Raw genomic sequence first — 20623 nt, 5'->3', positions numbered from 1 at the left:
CATCCTCATTGACTCTCCTGGATCCACAGTCCTTACCAAGTTCTTGCTTATTTTTAGATGCAAAGGTGGGTTAGAAAACTTCCATGTCCCTTGGTGTAATGTGCCGAGGCCATTTCGTTCAGTTAAGCAGTATCTAATTAGTTGTAATAAAAGGTAAGAAAATAAAAACAACCTATGCTACCCTGATGCTGCTGTCCTATTTGATATTTCTTAATCTTTCTGGTTTCAACAACTACACTGTAGACACTACAAATTCATGTCACCACAGGGATAAGTAAGAAAAAGCAAGGTAAAAATAGTGCATGCAGTAGGCTACTATTGGCACCTTCAAACAGTTCAATCTGCATTTATATATTTAATACATTCCTGATCCTTTTCATTGATTCACTTGTCCTTTTAAAATTATTAATTACAGTGTAAATTTAATATTATTTTGTATTAGTTTTAGGTGTGCAGCATAGTGGTAAGACAATTATATACTTTACAAAGTAGTCCACGTAATATTTCAAGTATCCACCTGGCCCCATACATAGTTATTACAATATTATTGACTGTATTCCCTATGCTATGCTTTATATCCCCATGACTATTCTGTAACTACCAATTTGTTCTTCTTAATCCCTTCACCTTTTTCACCCAGCCCTCCCCCCATTGTCCTCCCCTCTGGTAACCATCAGTCATTTTTTTCTTATGAATAAAAAATTTCCAAAATACTTATATTTTACCTTTTTCTTTTTTTCTTTATTGATTAAGGTATTACATATGTGTCCTTATCCCCCTGTTGCCCCCCGCCCCCCACTCATGCCCTCACCCCCCTGGTGTCTGTGTCCATTGGTTAGGCTTATATGCATGCATACAAGTCCTTTGGTTGATCTCTCCCCCTTACCCCCACCCTCTCCTACCTTCCCTCTGAGGTTTGACGGTCTGATCGATTCTTCTCTGTCTCTGGATCTGTTTTTGTTCATCAGTTTATGTTGTTCATTATATTCACACAAATGAGTGAGATCATGTGATATTTATCTTTTTCTGACTGGCTTACTTTGCTTAGCGTAATGCTCTCCAGTTCCATCCATGCTGTTGCAAATGATAAGAGCTCCTTCTTTTTTACCACAGCATAGTATTCCATTGTGTAGATGTACCATAGTTTTCTGATCCAGTCATCTGCTGATGGGCACTTAGGCTGTTTCCAAATCTTAGCTATGGTAAATTGTGCTGCTATGAACATAGGGGTGCATATATCCGTTCTGATTGGTGTTTCTAGTTTCTTGCGATATATTCCTAGAAGTGGGATCACTGGGTCAAATGGGACAAAATACTTTTAAAATACATATAACAGATTAATTTGTCTATCTCTTACTATTTGTTATCTCTTACTTTGGATTGGGCTTTTACTCATGCATTTTAAGAACCTTATACAAACAAAAATTAGAAATTTGGAAAAGCTACATCTACCACCATGAGCTTAACAGTCTTGCAATAATTAAGACTTTTCTTAGAGATCAGTGGTGATGTGAATGAATTTTTTAATATAAAATGAACATAATATGTAATGTGTATTTTAGTGAATATTTTTCAAATCACTAATGATTGGTATTACAAAATTATGATTTATAAAATGATTGAATCAGAGCAAGAGATATACCAATGGATTTTAGTATAACAGAATATGAAATTCATTGATAAAATTTCAGATTTCTTATTGTAAATAGCCTATCAGACACAGGACTTGACCTGATTTGATATAATATGAACAGAGAATATGAAAAATTATCTGTTAAGATTTTTAAAATACTGCCTTTTCAAATAAATATCTGTATGAGGTTGATTTTCTTTATTTCTTTAATTTAAATTTTATTTTTCAATTACAGGTTACATTCAATATTATTTTGACTTGACGATGTACACATGTAACTACACACATAATTACAAATATAAACATTTCAAAGTCTGCTTATAGAATTGGGGAAGATTTGAGAGAGATAAAATCCAGCAAATAAAACTGGAAAACACACAGTCCTTCAAAGAAGATCTCGAAGACTCTATATGTGAATTTTTTCCTCCTCTCCCTTCCCTTAAAAATTATTCCCTTGCCTATTGGTTCTCTCTGCCCTTAACTTCATTCTGGAATGAAGCAGGTCCTAGAGATGAGGCAGTGAGATATTATACATCTCCCTCCTTAGAAGTCATAGATAATTATTTTGGAAGTTAATTTTATTTCAATGTGTTCAGCCAGCTTGATTGGAATCAAAATGGTAGAGTGCAAAGAGAACCGGACCAATTTGAACTGAATTTTAGGTCACTGTGCCACAAACTACTTTATATAGCCTTGGGCAGGTCATTTGAATTATGAGATTGATTTTCACTATATATTTCAAACAAAATTACACATTGTAAAACAGAATGCAGAGCAGATATGAGAATCCAGGTTTTTTTCTTTTAAATCAAACACTATATAGATTTGCAAAAATGTAAAAGGATGACCTCGTCACTAAATATATTTTTGTGTTAGAAAATATAGTTATTTTTTATAAAATATTTTTGTGCTAACGTATAATGGGTTTACTGTTATTTTTTTAAATTAACACAAATATTTTAGCATCTTTTCAGTTTTTATTTAATATGTTAAATATGATATGTTTAACTTGTATAAACAAAAATTCTTTAAGGTCCCCTATAATTCTGAAGAGTTTAAAAGGAACCTAAAGCCAAAAGTTTAGAGTCACTGGTTTAGTGATTAATAACAGTCTGGGGAGCTAGACTTCAGGTATTCTGTCACTTAGTAACTATGTAATATTACTAGTAGACAGATACTTAATGTCTGCCTCAATTGTCTCATCTGTAAAATGGGTATAGCCAAGATATCTACTTTATAAGGTTGTTATGAAAATTAAATGAGTTAATGTTGTAAAGGTCCTCAAAGAGTATTTGTCAAACAGTAAACACTATGATTTTTTTTTATATTAAAAAAGAGGGCCTATATGAAAACACCCATAGTTACCATCATACTTACTGGTGAAAACTGAAAACTTTCCTCTGAAGATCAATAACAAGAAAAATATGTCTGCTCTTGCTGCTCCCGTTAGATATTGTTCTGGAAGTTCAACCCTCCAAGTTTAAGAAAGATTAAACATGATGCCATACAACATTCAGAGATCATGTCTTTTTAAATTAAATTTATTGGGGTGACATTCGTTAATAAGTTTATATAGGTTTCTAGTGTATATTTCTTTTTTTAAATATATTTTATTGATTTTTTTTACAGAGATGAAGGGAGAGGGATAGAGAGTTAGAAACATCGATGAGAGAGAAACATCGATCAGCTGCCTCCTGCACACCCCCTACTGGGTATGTGCCCACAACCAAGGTACATGCCCTTGACCGGAATTGAACCTGGGACCCTTGAGTCCGCAGGCCGACGCTCTATCCACTGAGCCAAACCGGTTAGGGCTCTAATGTATATTTCTATGATGCATGATCTGTATCGTGTATCATGTGCCCAAAGCCCAAAGTCAAATCATCTTCGTCACCGTGTATTTGGCCCACTTTCCCTTCCTCTTTTACTACCTACTACCCCCAACCCCCATCCCTCTGGCAATCTCCATACTGTTGTCTGTGTCTATGAGTTTCAGTTTTGCAACAACACCGATGGACCTTGAGAATATCACGTTAAACGAAGTAAGTCGGTCAGAAAAAGCTCAGAATCGTATGATTCTCCTCCTCTGAGGGACCGTGTCTTATTCTGGACAGCTAACCCGAGTGTCTAACCTTTCAGGTGTGGTCTCCAACAACGGTCAGTTTCCTGTGGCTAAGGGAGCCCAGGAGCTGTTTCAGTGCACTGGTCCCATGTGCCGCTATGCTGAAGACCTGGCCCCCATGCTGAGGGTCATGGCAGGACCTGGAGTCAAAAAGTACGTTAGCTGCTTTGCTTTATTTTCTCTCCTTCCTGTCCAGACAGCCCTCCTCCCTTCGTTTATTAGAGACATCGAGGTAAACGTTTAGTCCTCCACCACAGAATGGGTCTTTGGTTTTTCTGCGAGAGAGTTTTTGTGCAGGTGGATGTCATGCTGCACAAACTGGGAAGATCGTTTGTAAAAATAAGTTACTGCGTGACAATATTACGCAAAGGGAGGCCTATTTGGGGATGAAAGCAGTTGGATTCTTGTTGTCGTTCATTTGGCGATTTGAATGTATAGACATCCCACTTTCAATTAAGCCTTTCTGGTACTTCTTCTATCGGTCACCACACATGTTTTCCAAACATTTATTGGGACATTGATACAGCCTAGAAATCTCTCTATTTCCCTTTATAGCTCCTTTTTACACTTGGCACAGCAGCAATGAATGGTCCCACTTTCTACTTTACCAAGAAAATGCAATCTGTGGAACTTTCTTCAGTTCCTTACATCAAACTTTCTAGTTCCCCAGCCATTAGTTTCTCATTTCCCCTTTAGAGTACATAAAATGTCTTTCTTTTTGCTTTGGTATTAAATACTTTGACCCATGCTCCGGATCGCATGTTCCAGTACTCTCTCAGATCTTTTTTCCATTACTGGTTAAACATACCTGAACTACATACTGGTTTTCACCTATCCACCGCTATAATTTTTTTGGTCAAGTTCTCTGATCTTATAACTGGTGACCCCTATTGACTATTCCTTCCTTCTTGAATCAATCTCTACCTTAGGATTTTGTACTTCACACTCTTCTGATATAGCTCCTACATCTATGCCTTTTCCTTTTTATCTCTCTTGGTGGTTCATCCTTAAAATACTGGTACCCTAGAGCAGTGGTTGCCAACCAGTGGTGCGGACCACTGGTTGGTCCGTGAGGTCTGAAAGGTTGGCGACCGCTTCCCTAGAGGGTCTTGGCTCAATTCATTCTTCTCTCTTTCCCCAACCTCCCAGGAAGACTCCATTTACACCTGCTACTTCAATTTCCTACCATACATTGAGGATTCACAAATATACATCTCCAATTGCTTCTTTTCACCTTAGCTACAGGAGTATATTAACCAGCATCCTGGGCATCCCAAGGACTTGGAACTCAGTGTGTCTAAAACGGATTTTCGTTCTCCGTCCAAACCCCACAAAAATGATTTGCTACTTCTGTTCTTCCCCAGTTCCAGTGACTGTACTATAATCAACCCAGCCACAAAAGCCTGGTTCCCCATCTCTATTACTCCTATGTCTAAGCAATCTCCAATGAAGATTACCTCGTAATTATTTCCCACATCATTACATTTCTATCACCATGGTTATAATTCTTGCATAGGCTACAATAATTTCTCACTAGAGCCCTCTGACTTTTTACTCCATCTTCAGTCTTGACCATTCTATGCTGTCCTTTCTCATGTAAGCAGAGTAATATTCTTAATTGAAAGTATGAATTCTAAAGGCTTATCACTATTTCTGGCACAAAATTCTGGGGGCGGGGGGAGCCCCACTAAAGCAAATACTCAGTTGTTAGGATTGAACTAGTGAGTGTATATATAAGTAATTTGTTCATACCAGTTTCTTTTTATTCCTCCACAGATTAAAACTGGATGAAAAGGTACATTTAAAGGGCTTGAAATTTTACTGGATGGAACATGATGGTGGCTCATTTTTAATGTCCAAAGTGGACCGAGAACTCATTCAGGCTCAGAAAAAGGTAATTATAAATAGAATCTCTTTAATGGAATTCATATTTAGGCCAATAGATGCCATTCTCAGCCTATTCCTTTACTGTCTACCAGATATTTCTGTGTCAGAATACAGGATTAAGATGATCACAGTAGTTGTACTAAGTAACTTTTGGTGTGATTTTTATAGCTATTTTTTATGTTTTACATGTTTTTTTAATAATAAAAAGGAACATTTAAAAATAAAGTATAATACAGCAAAGAACGAAATTGCTCAGAGGTAACTGCTATTACTATTTTGTCATATCTGTCCAGTTATTCTTATATGCTTATGTGTAGATGTAAATTTTTTATAATTGAGATCACATTGCATATGTAACAATTCTAATCTGGTTTTTATTCTTTAAATACTTCTATAATAATGAAACAGATTTGTCATTTTAAAAGCAAAAGCTCATTCAAAGAAGAATAAAAAGAAGAACCCTGTCAAATTTTAAAAATACTTTTTAAAAAAATGACAGTAGCCGAAACTGGTTTGGTTCAGTGGATAGAGCGTCGGCCTGCGGACTCAAGGGTCCCAGGTTCGATTCCGGTCAAGGGCATGTACCTTGGTTGCGGGCACATCCCCAGTAGGGAGTGTGCAGGAGGCAGCTGATGGATGTTTCTCTCTCATCGATGTTTCTAGCTCCCTGTCCCTCTCTCTTCCTCTCTGTAAAAAATCAATAAAATACATTTTTAAAAAAGACAGTAAATAAACATGGCACTATTAAAAATAGTACAGATCATTATTTGGAAAACATGTAATTTTATATCTCTAACATCAAGAAAATTTATGTGAAATTCTCACAGTAAGGTTAACAAGTGTCTTGATTAAAGTCATGTAATCCCTAAATCAGAATCATCCTCATATACCAGAAACAACTAATAAAAAATGACTTTACAACACTTACAAATTAGTTGAAACATATCTGTGAAACCTAAAGGAAGACAATTATAAACTTGAGTGCTATAAAAGATCGCTTTAGCCCTAGCTGATTTGGCTCGGTGGATAGAGCATCGGCCTGCGGACTGAAGGGTCCCAGGTTCAATTCTGGTCAAGGGCACATGCCTGGGTTGCGGGCTTGATCCCCAGTAGAGGGCGTGTAGGAGACAGCTGATCAGTGATTCTCTCTCATCATTGATGTTTCTATCTCCCCCTCTTCCTTCCTCTCTGAAATCAATAAAAATATATTTTAAAAATAATAAAATAAAAATTAAAAAGATCGCTTTAATATACTAAGACAGACATGGGAATCCATTCTCTCCTGGCTTGAAAAGTTTCTGTTGAAAAATCCACCCATAGCCTTATGGGAGTTCCCTTGTATCTAACGTCTCTCTTTGCTTTTGCTAATCTTAAATTTCTTTCTCTTTAACTTTTTTTCCAACACTTATTTTTATTTTATTTTTTATTTTAATTATTTTTCAATTCCAGTTGGCATTCAGTATTATATCCAACACTGATTTAAAAAAAAAATTGGGGCAGGCAACACTGTGTTTTTTTTTAAATCCTCACCCAAGGCTATATTTATTGATTTTAAAAAATATTTATTGTTGAAAGTATTACATATGTCCCCCCCCATTGACCCCTTCTAGCCCATCCCCCTTACCCCCCAGGCCTTCACCACCCTACTGTCTGTGTCCATGGGTTATGCATGTATGCATACAAGTTCTTTTGTTGATCTCTTCCCACCCACCCATCCTCCCCCGCCTTCCCTCTGAGATTTGACGGTCTGTTCCATGCTTCTTTGTCTCTGAATCTATTTTGTTCATTAGATTCCACATATGAGTGAGATCATGTGATACTTGTCTTTCTCTGACTGATTTATTTCGCTTAGCATATTACTTTTAACAACTTAATTATAATCCATCTTGGTGTAGCCCTAATTGTGTTCAACCTATATGGGATCTTTAGGGCTTCGTGAGTATGGATGTTCATTTCTTTTCCCAAGATTAGGAATTTTTCTGTCATTATTGCTTTAAATGTACTTTCTGTCCGTTTATATTTATCTTCTCCTTCTAGAATTCCCACAATATGAAACTTGTTTATTTTCATTGTGCCCCATAATTCCCATCGGCTTTTTTCACACTCCTCTAACTGGGTAATTTCTAATGTTCAGGTCACTGATTCTGTCTTCTACATGGTCAAGTCTACTTTTGAAACTTTCTATTGAATTTCTTCAGTTCAATCATTGTATTTTTGAATTTCTGGGTTTTTTATTGTTGCTGTTTCTTTGTTGAACTTCTCATTTTGTTCATGTATTATTTTCCTAATTTTGTTTAGTTGTCTGTTTGGTGTTTTCTTGTAGTTCATAAAACTTCCTTAAAAGGATTATTGTGAATTGTCTGACAGTTTATTGTATTGGTCTCCATTTCTTTAGGTCACTTGCTGGAGCTTTATTTGTTTCCATTGGTGGTGTCACATTTACCTGTTCTCTCAAAACTTGTGGAGATGGGTCTTTTTGGGGCTTGTACATTTTTAAAATCCAGTTCCTCTGTACATATGACTACTTTTTAATGTCTTAATTTCCCTAAAATGTCTCATCCTTGCTTCTTCTCAAGCCCTTAGTTGGTTTATATTATTGCTCTGCCTGTAATATCTTATACCCAGACACCCACAGGTGTGCGGTAACCCTGCAACTCTTTTATGCCACAGCTCCAACCACTGCTTTTGATAGTTTCCAACCTGATATACAAACTATGCCTCTATTCCCATCAGTGCTCCTGTCAGGCAAGAGATAAACCAGCGCCTCCAGGCTGCCTCTATACTAACCAGAACTCTACAAGCAAATGCCACTCCTCTTTTCATTCCATCCTAAGGTAGAAGTTAGTAGTTGGGTGGTTTCCTCCCAATCTGTCTGCACTGTACCAGGAAAGCGATGGGACAAGAATGAGCAAAGTTACCATGAGATTTCTTAGCATTTTGAGTGCAGCTTTTATTTTTCGGTCATTTGTTTTATTGCTGAAGTTTCTTAACTGGTTTTCAGAGGCCCCACAGAGCTCCTTTGGTCTTGGTCTGTATGTTGGTGTTTCCATGATGAAATGAATGCCTAGCCCGGCCAGTGTGGCTCAGCGGTTGGGCATCAATCCAGGAACCAAGAGGTCGCCAGTTCCATTCCTGGTCAGGGCACATGCCTGGGTTCTGGGCTCAATCCCCAGTAGGGCGTGTACAAGAGGCAGCGGATCAATGATGAGGGTGATGTGGTGGTGGTGGTAGTGGTGGTGTTCCTCTCTCTTTGATGTTTCTATCTCTCTCTAAAAACAGCCCTAGCCAGTTTTGCTCAGTGGATAGGGCATCGGCCTGTGGACTGAAGGGTCCCAGGTTCGATTCTGGTCAAGGGCACATGCCCGGGTTGCGGGTTCAATCCCCAGTAGGGAAGGAGCATGTAGGAGGCAGCCAATCAATGATTCCCTCTTATCATTGATGTTTCTATCTCTCTCTCTCCCTCTCCCTTCTCTGAAATCAGTAAAAATATATTTTAAACTAACTAACTAAATAAATATCAATAAAAATAGATTTTAAAAAAAGAAAAGAAATGAGGGCCTAGCACTTTCTTGTCAGCCATCTTGCTTACACCACTCTCCAATGACATCTCTTTTTCCTAAACATGTTTGTCTATTGTTTTATCTTCGTTTTCTAAGGTTGTGGATCACCTGGAAAATACACTAGGAGCCTCAGTTCAACATGTTAAACTAAAGCAAATGAAGTATTCTTTCCAGTTATGGGTCACAATGATGTCAGCAAAGGGACCTGATGGGACGGTATGTTCACTACTTTCCTTCCTTCTTTTTTAATAAATATTTACGGACCTTCTGTTGTGGGCCATATGCTTTCAATATGGAGGGATGAAATTAATAAGCAAATAGGTGACATCGGTAAATAATTAAAGATTATACCACTATAAGCATATATGGTTGTAGGATCAGAGAGGGCGGGCCCATCTCTATGTGGAAGCCAGGGAAATCTACCTGGTGGTGGAGTTGCTATCCACCAATACGTGAATAATTTGGAGGCCTTAATCAGGTAAAGAAGTGATAAAAGGTGTTTCAAGCAGAGGTAACATTATGGACAAGGCACAGGGGCGTGAGTTTTATTCCATTATACCATGTGCTGGGTATCAGAGCATTCAGGCTTCAGTAAAGCATAAAGTGATTAGGTAACCCCAGTTATCAAGATCCTACTTTGCCTCCCCATCAGAGGTTTTTAGGGTTATGCACACAGCTATCTGCTTTTCTACAATGTAATTTCACCCTCCTGTTATTTGCTAAGTTTGGAAGCTGATGTGGGTACTTGTGAAAGATGCTTTATTTATGATTTCTTCAGGCCTGTTGCGGATATTAAATATGAATTCTTTAAGAGTAATAAGTTGACATTATGAAGAAATAGAAAAGTTATTTGCAAGTCTTTTAACTTTTTTACATATGCTGGCCATTAGGAGTGTGACAGACCCAAATTCAAATCGCAAGTCACTTCTTTTTTTGTAATATATTTTATTGATTTTTTACAGAGAGGAAGGGAGAGGAATAGAGAGTTAGAAACATCGGGAGAGAAACATCAATCAGCTGCCTCCTGCACACCTCCTACTGGTGATGTGCCCGCAACCAAGATACATGCCCTTGACCGGAATCGAACCTGGGACCCTTCAGTCCACAGACTGATGCTCTATCCACTGAGCCAAACCGGTCAGGCCGCAAGTCACTTCTTAGCTCTGTTTTCTTCATGGTAGGGGAGTTCTTATCTATTCTTCACTTGACTCATCTGTGAAATGAAGCTGTTGATGCCTGTGTTACAGGACTATTTTCTGGATTAAGAATATTTCTTGTAGCCCTGGCTGGTTTGGCTCAGTGGATAGAGCGTCGGCCTGTGGACTGAAGGGTCCCAGGTTCACTTCCAATCAAGGGCACATGCCCCGGTTGTGGGTTCAGTCCCCAGTAGGGGGCGTGCAGAAGGCAGCCGATCAATGATTCTCCCTCATCATTGATGTTTCTATCTCTCTCTCCCTCTTCCTTTCTCTCTGAAATCAATAAAAATATTTTTTAAAATAAAAGAATATTTCTTGTAAAGTTCTTGAAATTAGTAGCCCTACAAATAAGGGAGCACTTTCATGACCCCTTTCTACCTTAAGGAAAATAAATTGTCACTATATTTGTGTTTAAGAGACCAATAGTTTCTTTTATATAAGCAGTTTGGACATCTCTCAGAATAGGAAGTTCATGTAAATCCACAAGCTTGGATGTTTGACTCTGACATGTAGATTCATAATCAGAGTATGAACAAAACTAAATCAAAGATCAGTAACAAAAATTGTATTCTGAGTTCATTTGCAGGAAATACTCTCTTATAGCTTAGAGAAGCTTATAACATAGGTGCTAATTGTTGAAATTGGTCCTGAAATAAAAAACCTCAAATAAGACAAAAGGGCGAAAAGTCTGGTCTCCTCTCACCTTGAACAATGATACCTGACTCAGAGCTGCTATTCATAGGCACTCTACCATGTTGCTCAGTGATGGTTCATCTCTTAAGAACAGGTACATTATATTGTTGGTACTTGAAGCTTTTTCTATGGAAAAAGGATGTGGCCATTTTCTCAGCCATACTTGTTTATGGTCATTTTGCCACTTTATTATAAGAGGTTTACTGAGTTATCACTTCCACACCATGTAAATCACTTTTAAAGCATATGGTTAAATGATTTTTAAAACATTTGCAGAATTATGCAACCATCACTACAATAAATTTTAGAACATTTTCAACACCATTGAAAGAGACCCATTCTTACTATCAGTCACCCCCTCCAGTATCCTCACCACTCCTACCCACAGTCTTAAGCAAAAACTAATCTACTTTTGGTATCTATAGATTTCCTTACTATAGGCATCTATATATATATATATATATAAAAGCCTAAGCAACCGTTACAACCAGTCGCTATGACATTCACTGACCACCAGGGGGCAGATGCTCAATGCAGGAGTTGCCCCCTGGTGGTTAGTGCGCTCCCACAGCCAACCTCCCGCCGCCGGCCAACCTCCCATAGTCCCTCCCCCTGGCTGGCCCCAATCGGGACTGGGTGAGATGGCCCCGATCGGCCCCGATCACCAGCCAGGCCAAGGGACCCCCACCTGTGCACAAATTCATGCACCGGGCCTCTAGTTTCAAATAAATGTAATCATACATTATGTGGTGTTTTGTAACTAGCTTCTTCATGGTCGGCAAACTGCGGCTCGCGAGCCACATGCGGCTCTTTGGCCCCTTGAGTGTGGCTCTTCCACAAAATACCACGGCCTGAGCGAGTCTATTTTGAAGAAGTGGCGTTAGAAGAAGTTTAGATTTAAAAAATTTGGCTCTCAAAAGAAATTTCAATCATTGTACTGTTGATATTTGGCTCTGTTGACTAATGAGTTTGCCAACCACTGACTTAGCATAATGTTTTTTTTTACATTTTATCCATGTTGTGCCTTGTATCCTGCACCGTATTTCTTTTTATGGGTGGATAATATTCTATTGAATTAATACATTTTGTTTATCTATTCATCAGCTAATTGCTAGGTGGCTATTATTCATAGTGCTGCTCTGACCATTCCTATTCACATGTTTGTCTGAACCATACTGTTTTTGAGAGAATACTTGTATTTCCTGTTTTAGCACATCAATATGTTTATTTTTACATTTTAATCTTTTCCTTTCCCAGTTCTTTTTTATTTTAAATTAAATTTGTTGGGGTGACCTTGGTTAATGAAGTTTTCTTCACTCTCAGGAACCTATGAAATTTGTGGATCTGCTTAGTGACCATGGGAAGCCTGTCAGCCCTCTGTGGGAATTGATGAAATGGTGCCTGGGCCTATCAGCGCACACCATCCCTGCCATTGGTATATAAATCATCTTTTCTCTGGTTTGCTGTCTTTAGGGGCGGGGAGAATATCTTCCCACACCGCAACACTGAGGAAAGCTGAGCTATGCTAGTATTTGTCAGAGTTACTTTTCTTCAAAAGAATCTTGACAGTATTCTAGTCACTGGTGTCCTCTTTGTTGTGCGTAGCCATGAAATTTCAAGGACAGTGGTATACTGATATGAAGTGTTTAAGGAACTCTTGAGTTATCTTATGCCATTTTATGCCAAAGAAATCACATTTTATCATCCTAGGTAATGTCAGGGGCTTAGCTGAGCTGTTCTGTGTTGAAAGAGCCGATTACAGCAACACGACAAAATAAAAGTAACAGTGAAGCCTTTAGTGGCAGTGATAGTAGAAGCAGGAGATGAAAACTGGAGAAAACAACTCCTCCCTTTTCCATTTCCCCTATGAAAATTCGCACCAGCCAAGGGTCAAATGGATCAACCCAAGTGCGGAGATTTTCTCACTGTTAAAGGGGCCCTGAACAAAAGGCTCCAGCAGTTTTACAGACCCTGAGGTCAGGAATAGGATAAGGGAGAGAGACTAGGAGTGGAAAAGTCCTGAGTGAGTAATCAGAATAGGGGAAAGTGTCTTCAAGGTTTCCTCTACTTCTCCCATAAAGATACCTGAAGAAGCCCAACCGGTTTGGCTCAGTGGATAGCGCGTTGGCCTGCGGATTGAAGGGTCCCAGGTTCGATTCCGGTCAAGGGCATGTACCTTGGTTGCGGGCACATCCCCAGTAGGGGGCGTGCAAGAGGCAGCTGATCAATGTTTCTAACTCTCTATCCCTCTCCCTTCCTCTCTGTAAAAAAATCAATAAAATATATTTTTTAAAAAAGATACCTGAAGAAGACCTCTGCCAAAGGCCTCAGCTAAAGATATTTAGGTGCCTTGGCTAAGAATGCAAATATGTACAAGAACATCACAGGCTAGATAGGCCCAAGTCCTTGACTGCAACACCCTATAGACGTTTCAATGCGCTGTCTGTGCGCTATATCTGGTTTGGAGAGGGCAGCTTTCCAGATAAATCTTTTATAATTGCTGATGGCTTCACTTGAAAAATCCCACAGAGATTTTAGCACATGCTAGACTCTTCAGATAAAAATATTCCAAACCAGCCCTGACCGGTTTGGCTCAGTGGATAGAGCGTCAGCCTGTGGACTGAAGGGTCCCAGGTTCGATTCCAGTCAAGGGCATGTACCTTGGTTACGGGCACATCCCCAGTAGGGGGTGTGCAAGAGGCAGCTGATCTATGTTTCTCTCTCATCGATGTTTCTAATTCTCTATCCCTCTCCCTTCCTCTCTGTAAAAAAATCAATAAAGTATATTTTTAAAAAAATATTCCAAACCATATTAAAGAATTTATTCATAAAGATATACCTTGCAGCATGTTTCATAATAACAGAAAAATAGAAGCATCCTAAATGTTTAACAACAGAGGAATAGGTAGTGAATTATGATTCATAGATAGGATACAATTGTATGCGGGCACTTAAGACCAAGTTTACGAAGCTGTGTTGATAACACGTATTTATGTATGTTAAAATGGTGAGTGGAAAATTGTACATACAGTTGTATAGAAAAGTACATGAACTAAGTGTACTAACATATTTACAGTTATCTTCCATGGGCACTGTAGTTTTTGATGAGTTGTTTAATCTACTTTAATCTTTTGAATTTTTCTTATTTTCTACTAGAGGCACTGGTAGGGCCCCTAGTGGCTACTGGCTGCCGGCCGGGTACTCCCTCCCCCTCCCGCCCCACCTCCCCACCTCCCCCCCCACCCCCCACCCCCATCCACCTGTCGCCACTGGGGCCTCCCTCCCTTTCCCCGGCCGGCCCCTCCCCCTGGTCGAACTCCCGGAAGAACTCCCAGTCGAGGGGACAATTTGCATACTATGCTTTTATTATATAGGATTGAGAACAATAAACTTATTTTTAAAATAAGTAAACTATTTTAAAATACGTAAATATTAATCTTAAATACTAAATATGTATTAATCATTTATTATATATACTTCAAAATATGTATGAATGATTTTTTCATAAAATATAATTTAAATCTTGAAGATGCATTAAATAGAATCCTCTAGAAATATAATTCCATTATAAAGTTTTCTAAGAATTACATGCATGAAGATGTTTATTGCAGCATTTAAGTTTCAGAAAAAGTTTATATGCCCAACAATCATGGGCTAGTTAAAGAAAAGCCTATTTACATTCCTACATTTAAAATATTATACAGTCATACAAATCCTTATGATATAGCATTCTGTGGGAGAAGCTAGGAAGTCAATATATAGCATTACCAAAAAAGATGAGTTAACATTCAATGATCGACAATGTTCATGTATGGGTAGCCAGGTTATAAGGTTTCTTTTTCATCATTTTTTAACTTTCTCAGTGTTATAGAATAAGAAGAGATAAAGTAGCCTGGCCCATGTGGCTCGGGGGTTGAACGTTGGCCTATGAATCAGGAGATCACAGTTCAATTCCCAGTCAGGGCACATGCCCAGGTTGCAGGCTCAATCCCCAATAGGGGGCATGTAGGAGGCAGCCAATCAATGACTCTCATCATTGATGTTTCTATCTCTCTCTCTCCCCGTCTCTTCTTCTCTGAAATCTGTAAAAATATACTTTAAAAAAAGAAAAGATAAAGTAAAGAACACTAGGATTTAAAATGAAGTTTCATACCTTGTTATATGTTATCATTCTGTAGGACTGGCCTTGTTGGAAGCAAAGATCAAATACAGCCCTGAGAAATACAAAAAGTTTAAGGCAATGAAAGAAAGCCTGAATAGAGAATTGATGGAGATGCTGGGTGATGATGGTATCTTCTTATATCCCTCGCATCCCACAGTGGCTCCCAAGCATCATGTTCCTCTGACAAGACCTTTCAACTTCGCTTACACAGGTATCTAGTATTCCTTATACTCTTTAATCTTAAAAAAACAGTTATTTTTCCAAGAAAAGTGTTCTCTTCTTTTGCTGTCCAAAGATGATGTGTAATTAAAAACAAATGGCAAACCTAGCTGGTTTGGCTCAGTGGATAGAGTGTCGACCTGGGACTGAAGGGTCCCAGGTTTGATTCTGGTCAAGGGCACATGCTCAGGTTGCGTACTCCATCCCCAGTAGGGGGCGTGCAGGAGGCAGCCGATCAGTGATTCTCTCTCATTGATGTTTTTATCTCTCTCTCTCTCCCGCTCTAAAATAAATTTAAAAAATTTTTAAAAAAATGGCAGAAAACAATTGCTATTGTCATATGTGGAAGATGATATGCTAATATCTCCATTCTCCCTAAGAAAACCCTGCAAGTGAGTATGAGGATCACGTTTTACAGCCCTGGGCTTCAGCGAGGTTCAGTGACTTGTCTCCAGTAACACAGCATGAACTGACTGAATCCAAAGGCTGCCATGGCTAGTCTGATGCCTAATATGCCAGGTCAGCTGTTTTACCAGGATTTGTGGCTTCCCAGGAAATACCAGTACAACATATAATTCTCCAAGATGATCACCTGTTTGCCTAGCTATGATCACTTCTGAGTTGGAATCATTCTAGTATTCACCCATGTGTTTCAGTTTCAACTGGTTTGGGAATTGTGTCTGGACCGTGGTTATAGGAGGTCTAAAGGCCCCTGAAAATGTACCAGGTCGGTTCCTATGGTTCCTATAAGGTCTCTTCCAGGGAACCACACTGTATACTTTCCTACTCTAAAAATCTATGGTCCACTTGAACTTGGAATTTGGAGCCTGGTTTATTTAAGTGCAAATACTTGACTCTATTAGTTTTTACCTGTGTTTTCTGGTGCAAGACACTGAATGTTTCTGAATCTATTCCTTCTCTAGGAATTCAGGGTAATCTGTACCTTGCATTTTTGCTGTCAGAAGTAAATTAAATAATGCATGTAAAGTACTTGGCGTAAGGGCTGCAGAGGATGAGGGGGAGAGGGTATCAAATGACAGTTTATATCATCCTTCATTGACTCCTCTTTACACTAATTCTTGGCTTTGTTCACTCATTTCCAATTCCTTGAATCTTTGAAACAAGTTTCTGTCTAAGTTTCTATCACCTAGCTACTCAAGTTCTGAAGACAGGAAACATAATTGTCTATAGCAGGGGTGGGGAACATCCGGCCCGTGGGCCATCAAAGGCCTGCAAAATCATTTGGTCTGGCCCTGCCAAGGCATTAGGGATGAATTACTTAAATGGTTGACCAAATATAGCAGATTAATTTTTAAGTTGATAATTTTGTATGGGCCTCGAAAAACGTTATAAATATCCAAATGGCCCTAGCTGGTTTGGCTCAGTGGATAGAGCGTCAGCCTGCGGACTGAAGGATCCCAGTTTCAAATCCTGTCAAGGACACATGCCAGGGTTGCAGGCTCGATCCCCAGTAGGGGGCATGCAGGAGGCAGCCGATCATTGATTTTCTCTCTCATCATTGATGTTTCTATCTCTCCCTCTTCCCTTCTCTCTGAAATCAATAAAAATATATTTTAAAAATAAATAAATAAGTAAATATCCAAATGGCCCTTGGCAGAAAAAAAGTTCCCCACCCCCCTAGTCTATAGGAAAGAACCTAAAGAGAAAATTACCAGTTACAACTTTTTTGGTTTTGTTTTGTTCTGCTTTTGTTTTTATTTATTTTCATAAACATTTATGTTATTTATTAGCTTTCTCACTAATTATTATTAACACCGGAGATTAGTCTAGTATGATGTTCCCTGAAATTAAAAAGAGCAACTCAGCCTAAATTTTAGCCCAAGACCAACTCATTTTTGAAAACCTGGTTCATATCTCAACTCTGACCACTCTCATACTCAGCCCACAGTGAAAGATCCATCTTTTGAGATTCTCTACCACTTTTTATCTAAATCACTATTTTGTTGGTTTCTGAGAATATTTCTTCTTGTTTTATTAAAGATCGCTTCATGTTTGTGTCTTAACTCTCTGTCTACATTGCATTCCTTGAGGAAAGCAGTTATTTTGCAAGGTTGTTTTTTTTTTTTTAAGTTTGTGGTTTCTGTGAGATATTCAGATGGAGGTGTCAAATAGGAATTTGGTTATATAGGTATGAAATGTGGGTCAGGGAATGGAGGTGTGAGGTCATCTGCTCATCAGTGATGATAGCTGAAATTATGACAATGGCCGAGATTCTCGGATAGATGTGTAATAACAAAAGGACAGAAAAGGACAGACTTAGACCACCCATATATTCCTCTCTCTGATGCTTATTCCTCCCAACAGCCTCCGTAGGCAGGAGCCCCAGAAACCTCCCACTCTTGACAATGCAAATGGCCTTGCCTATTTAATCTCGTTGGCCTCCCTGTCAACACAGACAGCTCAGGAGAGCTGGCGCTGCATAGTTTATTTATCCCCGTCTGTTAGGCTCGTGTGCATTCATGATGTTACAGATGTTGGAGAAACAATACATCCCACGGGGCCTTACAGAAGCAGATAGCAAATCCCACTTGCTTACCCAAACACTTGCTCCCAGCCCTTCTGGCAAAATTCCCAAGAAGAAAATAAGGGGATGTGGGAGGAGTGTGTTTTATTGGTGAGGCGCAGCAGCAGCCAGCTGTCTCCCTAATGATTATTTGTAATCATACAGAAATCTGTTCAACTAAGGAATTCGAGCTCAGAAGGAACTCCTCCTTGATAATACACATCACAGTCCCACACAGTGTTTCCATAATTTACTGTATCTCTGCCCTGGGACTCTTTGAAGCACAACAATGTAATTCAAAGCTTCCAAGAATAAATGAAAGTTGAATCCTGTTCTATAGTTAAGGACACCGTGTCATAGAGACCTGCTTGGTGACTCCCAAAGATCAATTCTCACACCAGAAATTACACTCCTGCTTCCTATTTTTTTAAAATATGGTTTTTATTGATTTCAGGGAGAGGAAGGGGCAGGGTAAGAGGGATAGAAACATCAATGATGAGAGAGAATCATTGATCAGCTGCCTCCTGCACGCCCCCTACTGGGGATCAAGTCGGCAACCCGAGCATGTGCCCTGACTGAGAATCTAACCGTGACCTTCGGATTCATTGGTTGACACTCAACCACTGAGCCACACCGGCCCAGCTTCTGCTTTCTAATTTTTATTCCAGAACTCTACCTGAGTCTTAACAATAGTTTCCTTAAGAACTTAATCTACCTTCTAAAGGCTTTATCATTCTCAGCTCATGAACCAATATAGCACCAAGGGTTATTAGTAAGCTGAAACCAAGTGAAGGATGATTTTGTACAAAACTAGCCTCAAACTATTCTGTCTATAAATTTCTCTGCAACTTTTATACCCTATCCATTGTTCTGGTATACTGAATGCCAAGGTTGAAGTTAGTCACGATTGAGAACTTTGTCCTGTAGTTCAAGCCTAAGCACATTTACAAAGTTCCCATTGTGAACAAGGTGATATGCCTGGTAATATGGATACAAGATCCGTGACAGATAATAGTGCCATTTATCGAGTATCAAGTATCTATTATGTGCCAGATACTATGAGCTAGAAATGCTTTACATTATTCATTTAAGGCTCCCAGAAATCCTTCATAGCAGATACAGTTATCCTTGTAAAAAAATAAGAAAAACAGCCCTGCCAGTGTGGCTCAGTGGATTGAACATTGACTCATGCACCAAGTGGTCACTGGCTCAATTCCTGGCCCAGGTTTCGGACTCGATCCCCAGTAGGGGATGTGGAGGAGGCAGCTGATTGATGTTTCTATCTCTCTCTCCCCCTCTCCCTTCCTCTCTCTGTAAAATAAATAAAAATATGGTTTCAAAAAGTGAAGAAACAGGGTGACTTAAGGGGTCAGAGTCAGGGCTGGAATCCAAGTGCATTTCATCTGACTTCAAAGCCAGTGTGGTTTCCACTATATGCTTGGTTCAATAATACTTACCATTATTTTGCCTTCATTTCCTCCACTGAAGCTGAAAACTTACTAGGCTTGGGCAACCTTCTGTCAACAATGTAGAATTATAAGATGCCATATAGCTTAGGATTTCAGCTGTGTTTTTCTTTTTCCTATAAAGCAATACTCTTCTCAGTTGCTACTCAGGCAGCTGTGATATTTTTATACTTATCTGATGCTTACAAGATAGATAAATGCACTAGGATTTTTCATTTCTGCACTTAGTTTTTTTTATGGCAAAGATGAGGATGCTACATGTACTTTGCAGGATTGTTGGAAGGATTAAATGTGGAAATGTATATAAAGTGCCTTACAAGTATTAATAATAGTGATAATAACATTATTTATTGAAGCATATGTTTGTTTACTTTAATATAGGTAATTTTAATATCTCTGTTTTACTTCATAACAATTGCTATATATGTATGTATGTATATGTATATATGTATATATATGTATACTAGTACAACTGGTATAAGGATATATATACATCTATATGTGTAGATTTACATGTATATAAATATACACTGAGTGGCCAGATTATTATAATCTCTGAACGCATAATAATCTGGCCACTCAGTGTATATCCTATATAATAAAAGGCTAATATGCAAATTGTCCCCTTGACCAGGAGTTCAACCAGCAGGCAGGCTGGCCAGCCACCCATGTCCCCTCCCCCTGGCCAGGCTGGCCGGACCCCACCCATGCACGAATGCATGCGCGCGCGCGCACACACACACACACACACACACACACACACACACACACACTGAGTGTCCAGATTATTATGCATTCAGAGATCATAGTAATCTGGCCACTCAGTTTATATAGAATCAGTAGAATTCAGAGTACAAACATAAGTCCCTATATTTATGTTCAATTGATTTTTACAAAGGTTCAAAGACAATTTCATGGGGAAATAACAGGCTTTTATTTTTTAAAATTTATTTTTACAAGAGGCCTGATGCATGAAGTTCATGCAAGAGTAGGCTTTCCTTCCCCCAGCTGCCAGCACCGGCTTCCCTCTGGCACCCGGGACCCGGGCTTCCCTTGCAGCCCCAGCTTCATCCGGAAGGACAGAAGGACGTCCAGTCTAATTAGCATATTGCGCTTTTATTATTAGATGGATTTCAGAGAGGAAGGGAGAGGGAGAGAAAG

The 20623-nt window shown here is 39.0% G+C and overlaps 1 protein-coding gene across 1 annotated transcript in view; it reads left to right on the top strand.

The window, feature by feature from the left end:
- The window catches only part of FAAH2 (fatty acid amide hydrolase 2), a 47564-nt gene that overhangs the window by 23839 nt on the left and 3102 nt on the right, over positions 1 to 20623 (top strand). Inside the window, exons 6-10 of the mRNA XM_079765093.1 lie at positions 3773 to 3908; positions 5532 to 5649; positions 9299 to 9418; positions 12415 to 12526; positions 15270 to 15464. Coding sequence (XP_079621219.1) covers positions 3773 to 3908; positions 5532 to 5649; positions 9299 to 9418; positions 12415 to 12526; positions 15270 to 15464 — 681 coding nt within the window. The remainder of the gene's footprint in view (positions 1 to 3772; positions 3909 to 5531; positions 5650 to 9298; positions 9419 to 12414; positions 12527 to 15269; positions 15465 to 20623) is intronic.

The sequence above is a fragment of the Cnephaeus nilssonii genome, assembly GCF_951640355.1.
Source record: "Cnephaeus nilssonii genome assembly, chromosome: X".
Lineage (NCBI taxonomy): Eukaryota > Metazoa > Chordata > Mammalia > Chiroptera > Vespertilionidae > Cnephaeus > Cnephaeus nilssonii.
Note: the sequence above shows the minus strand (reverse complement) of the source record. Positions and strands in the feature narration are given on the sequence as shown.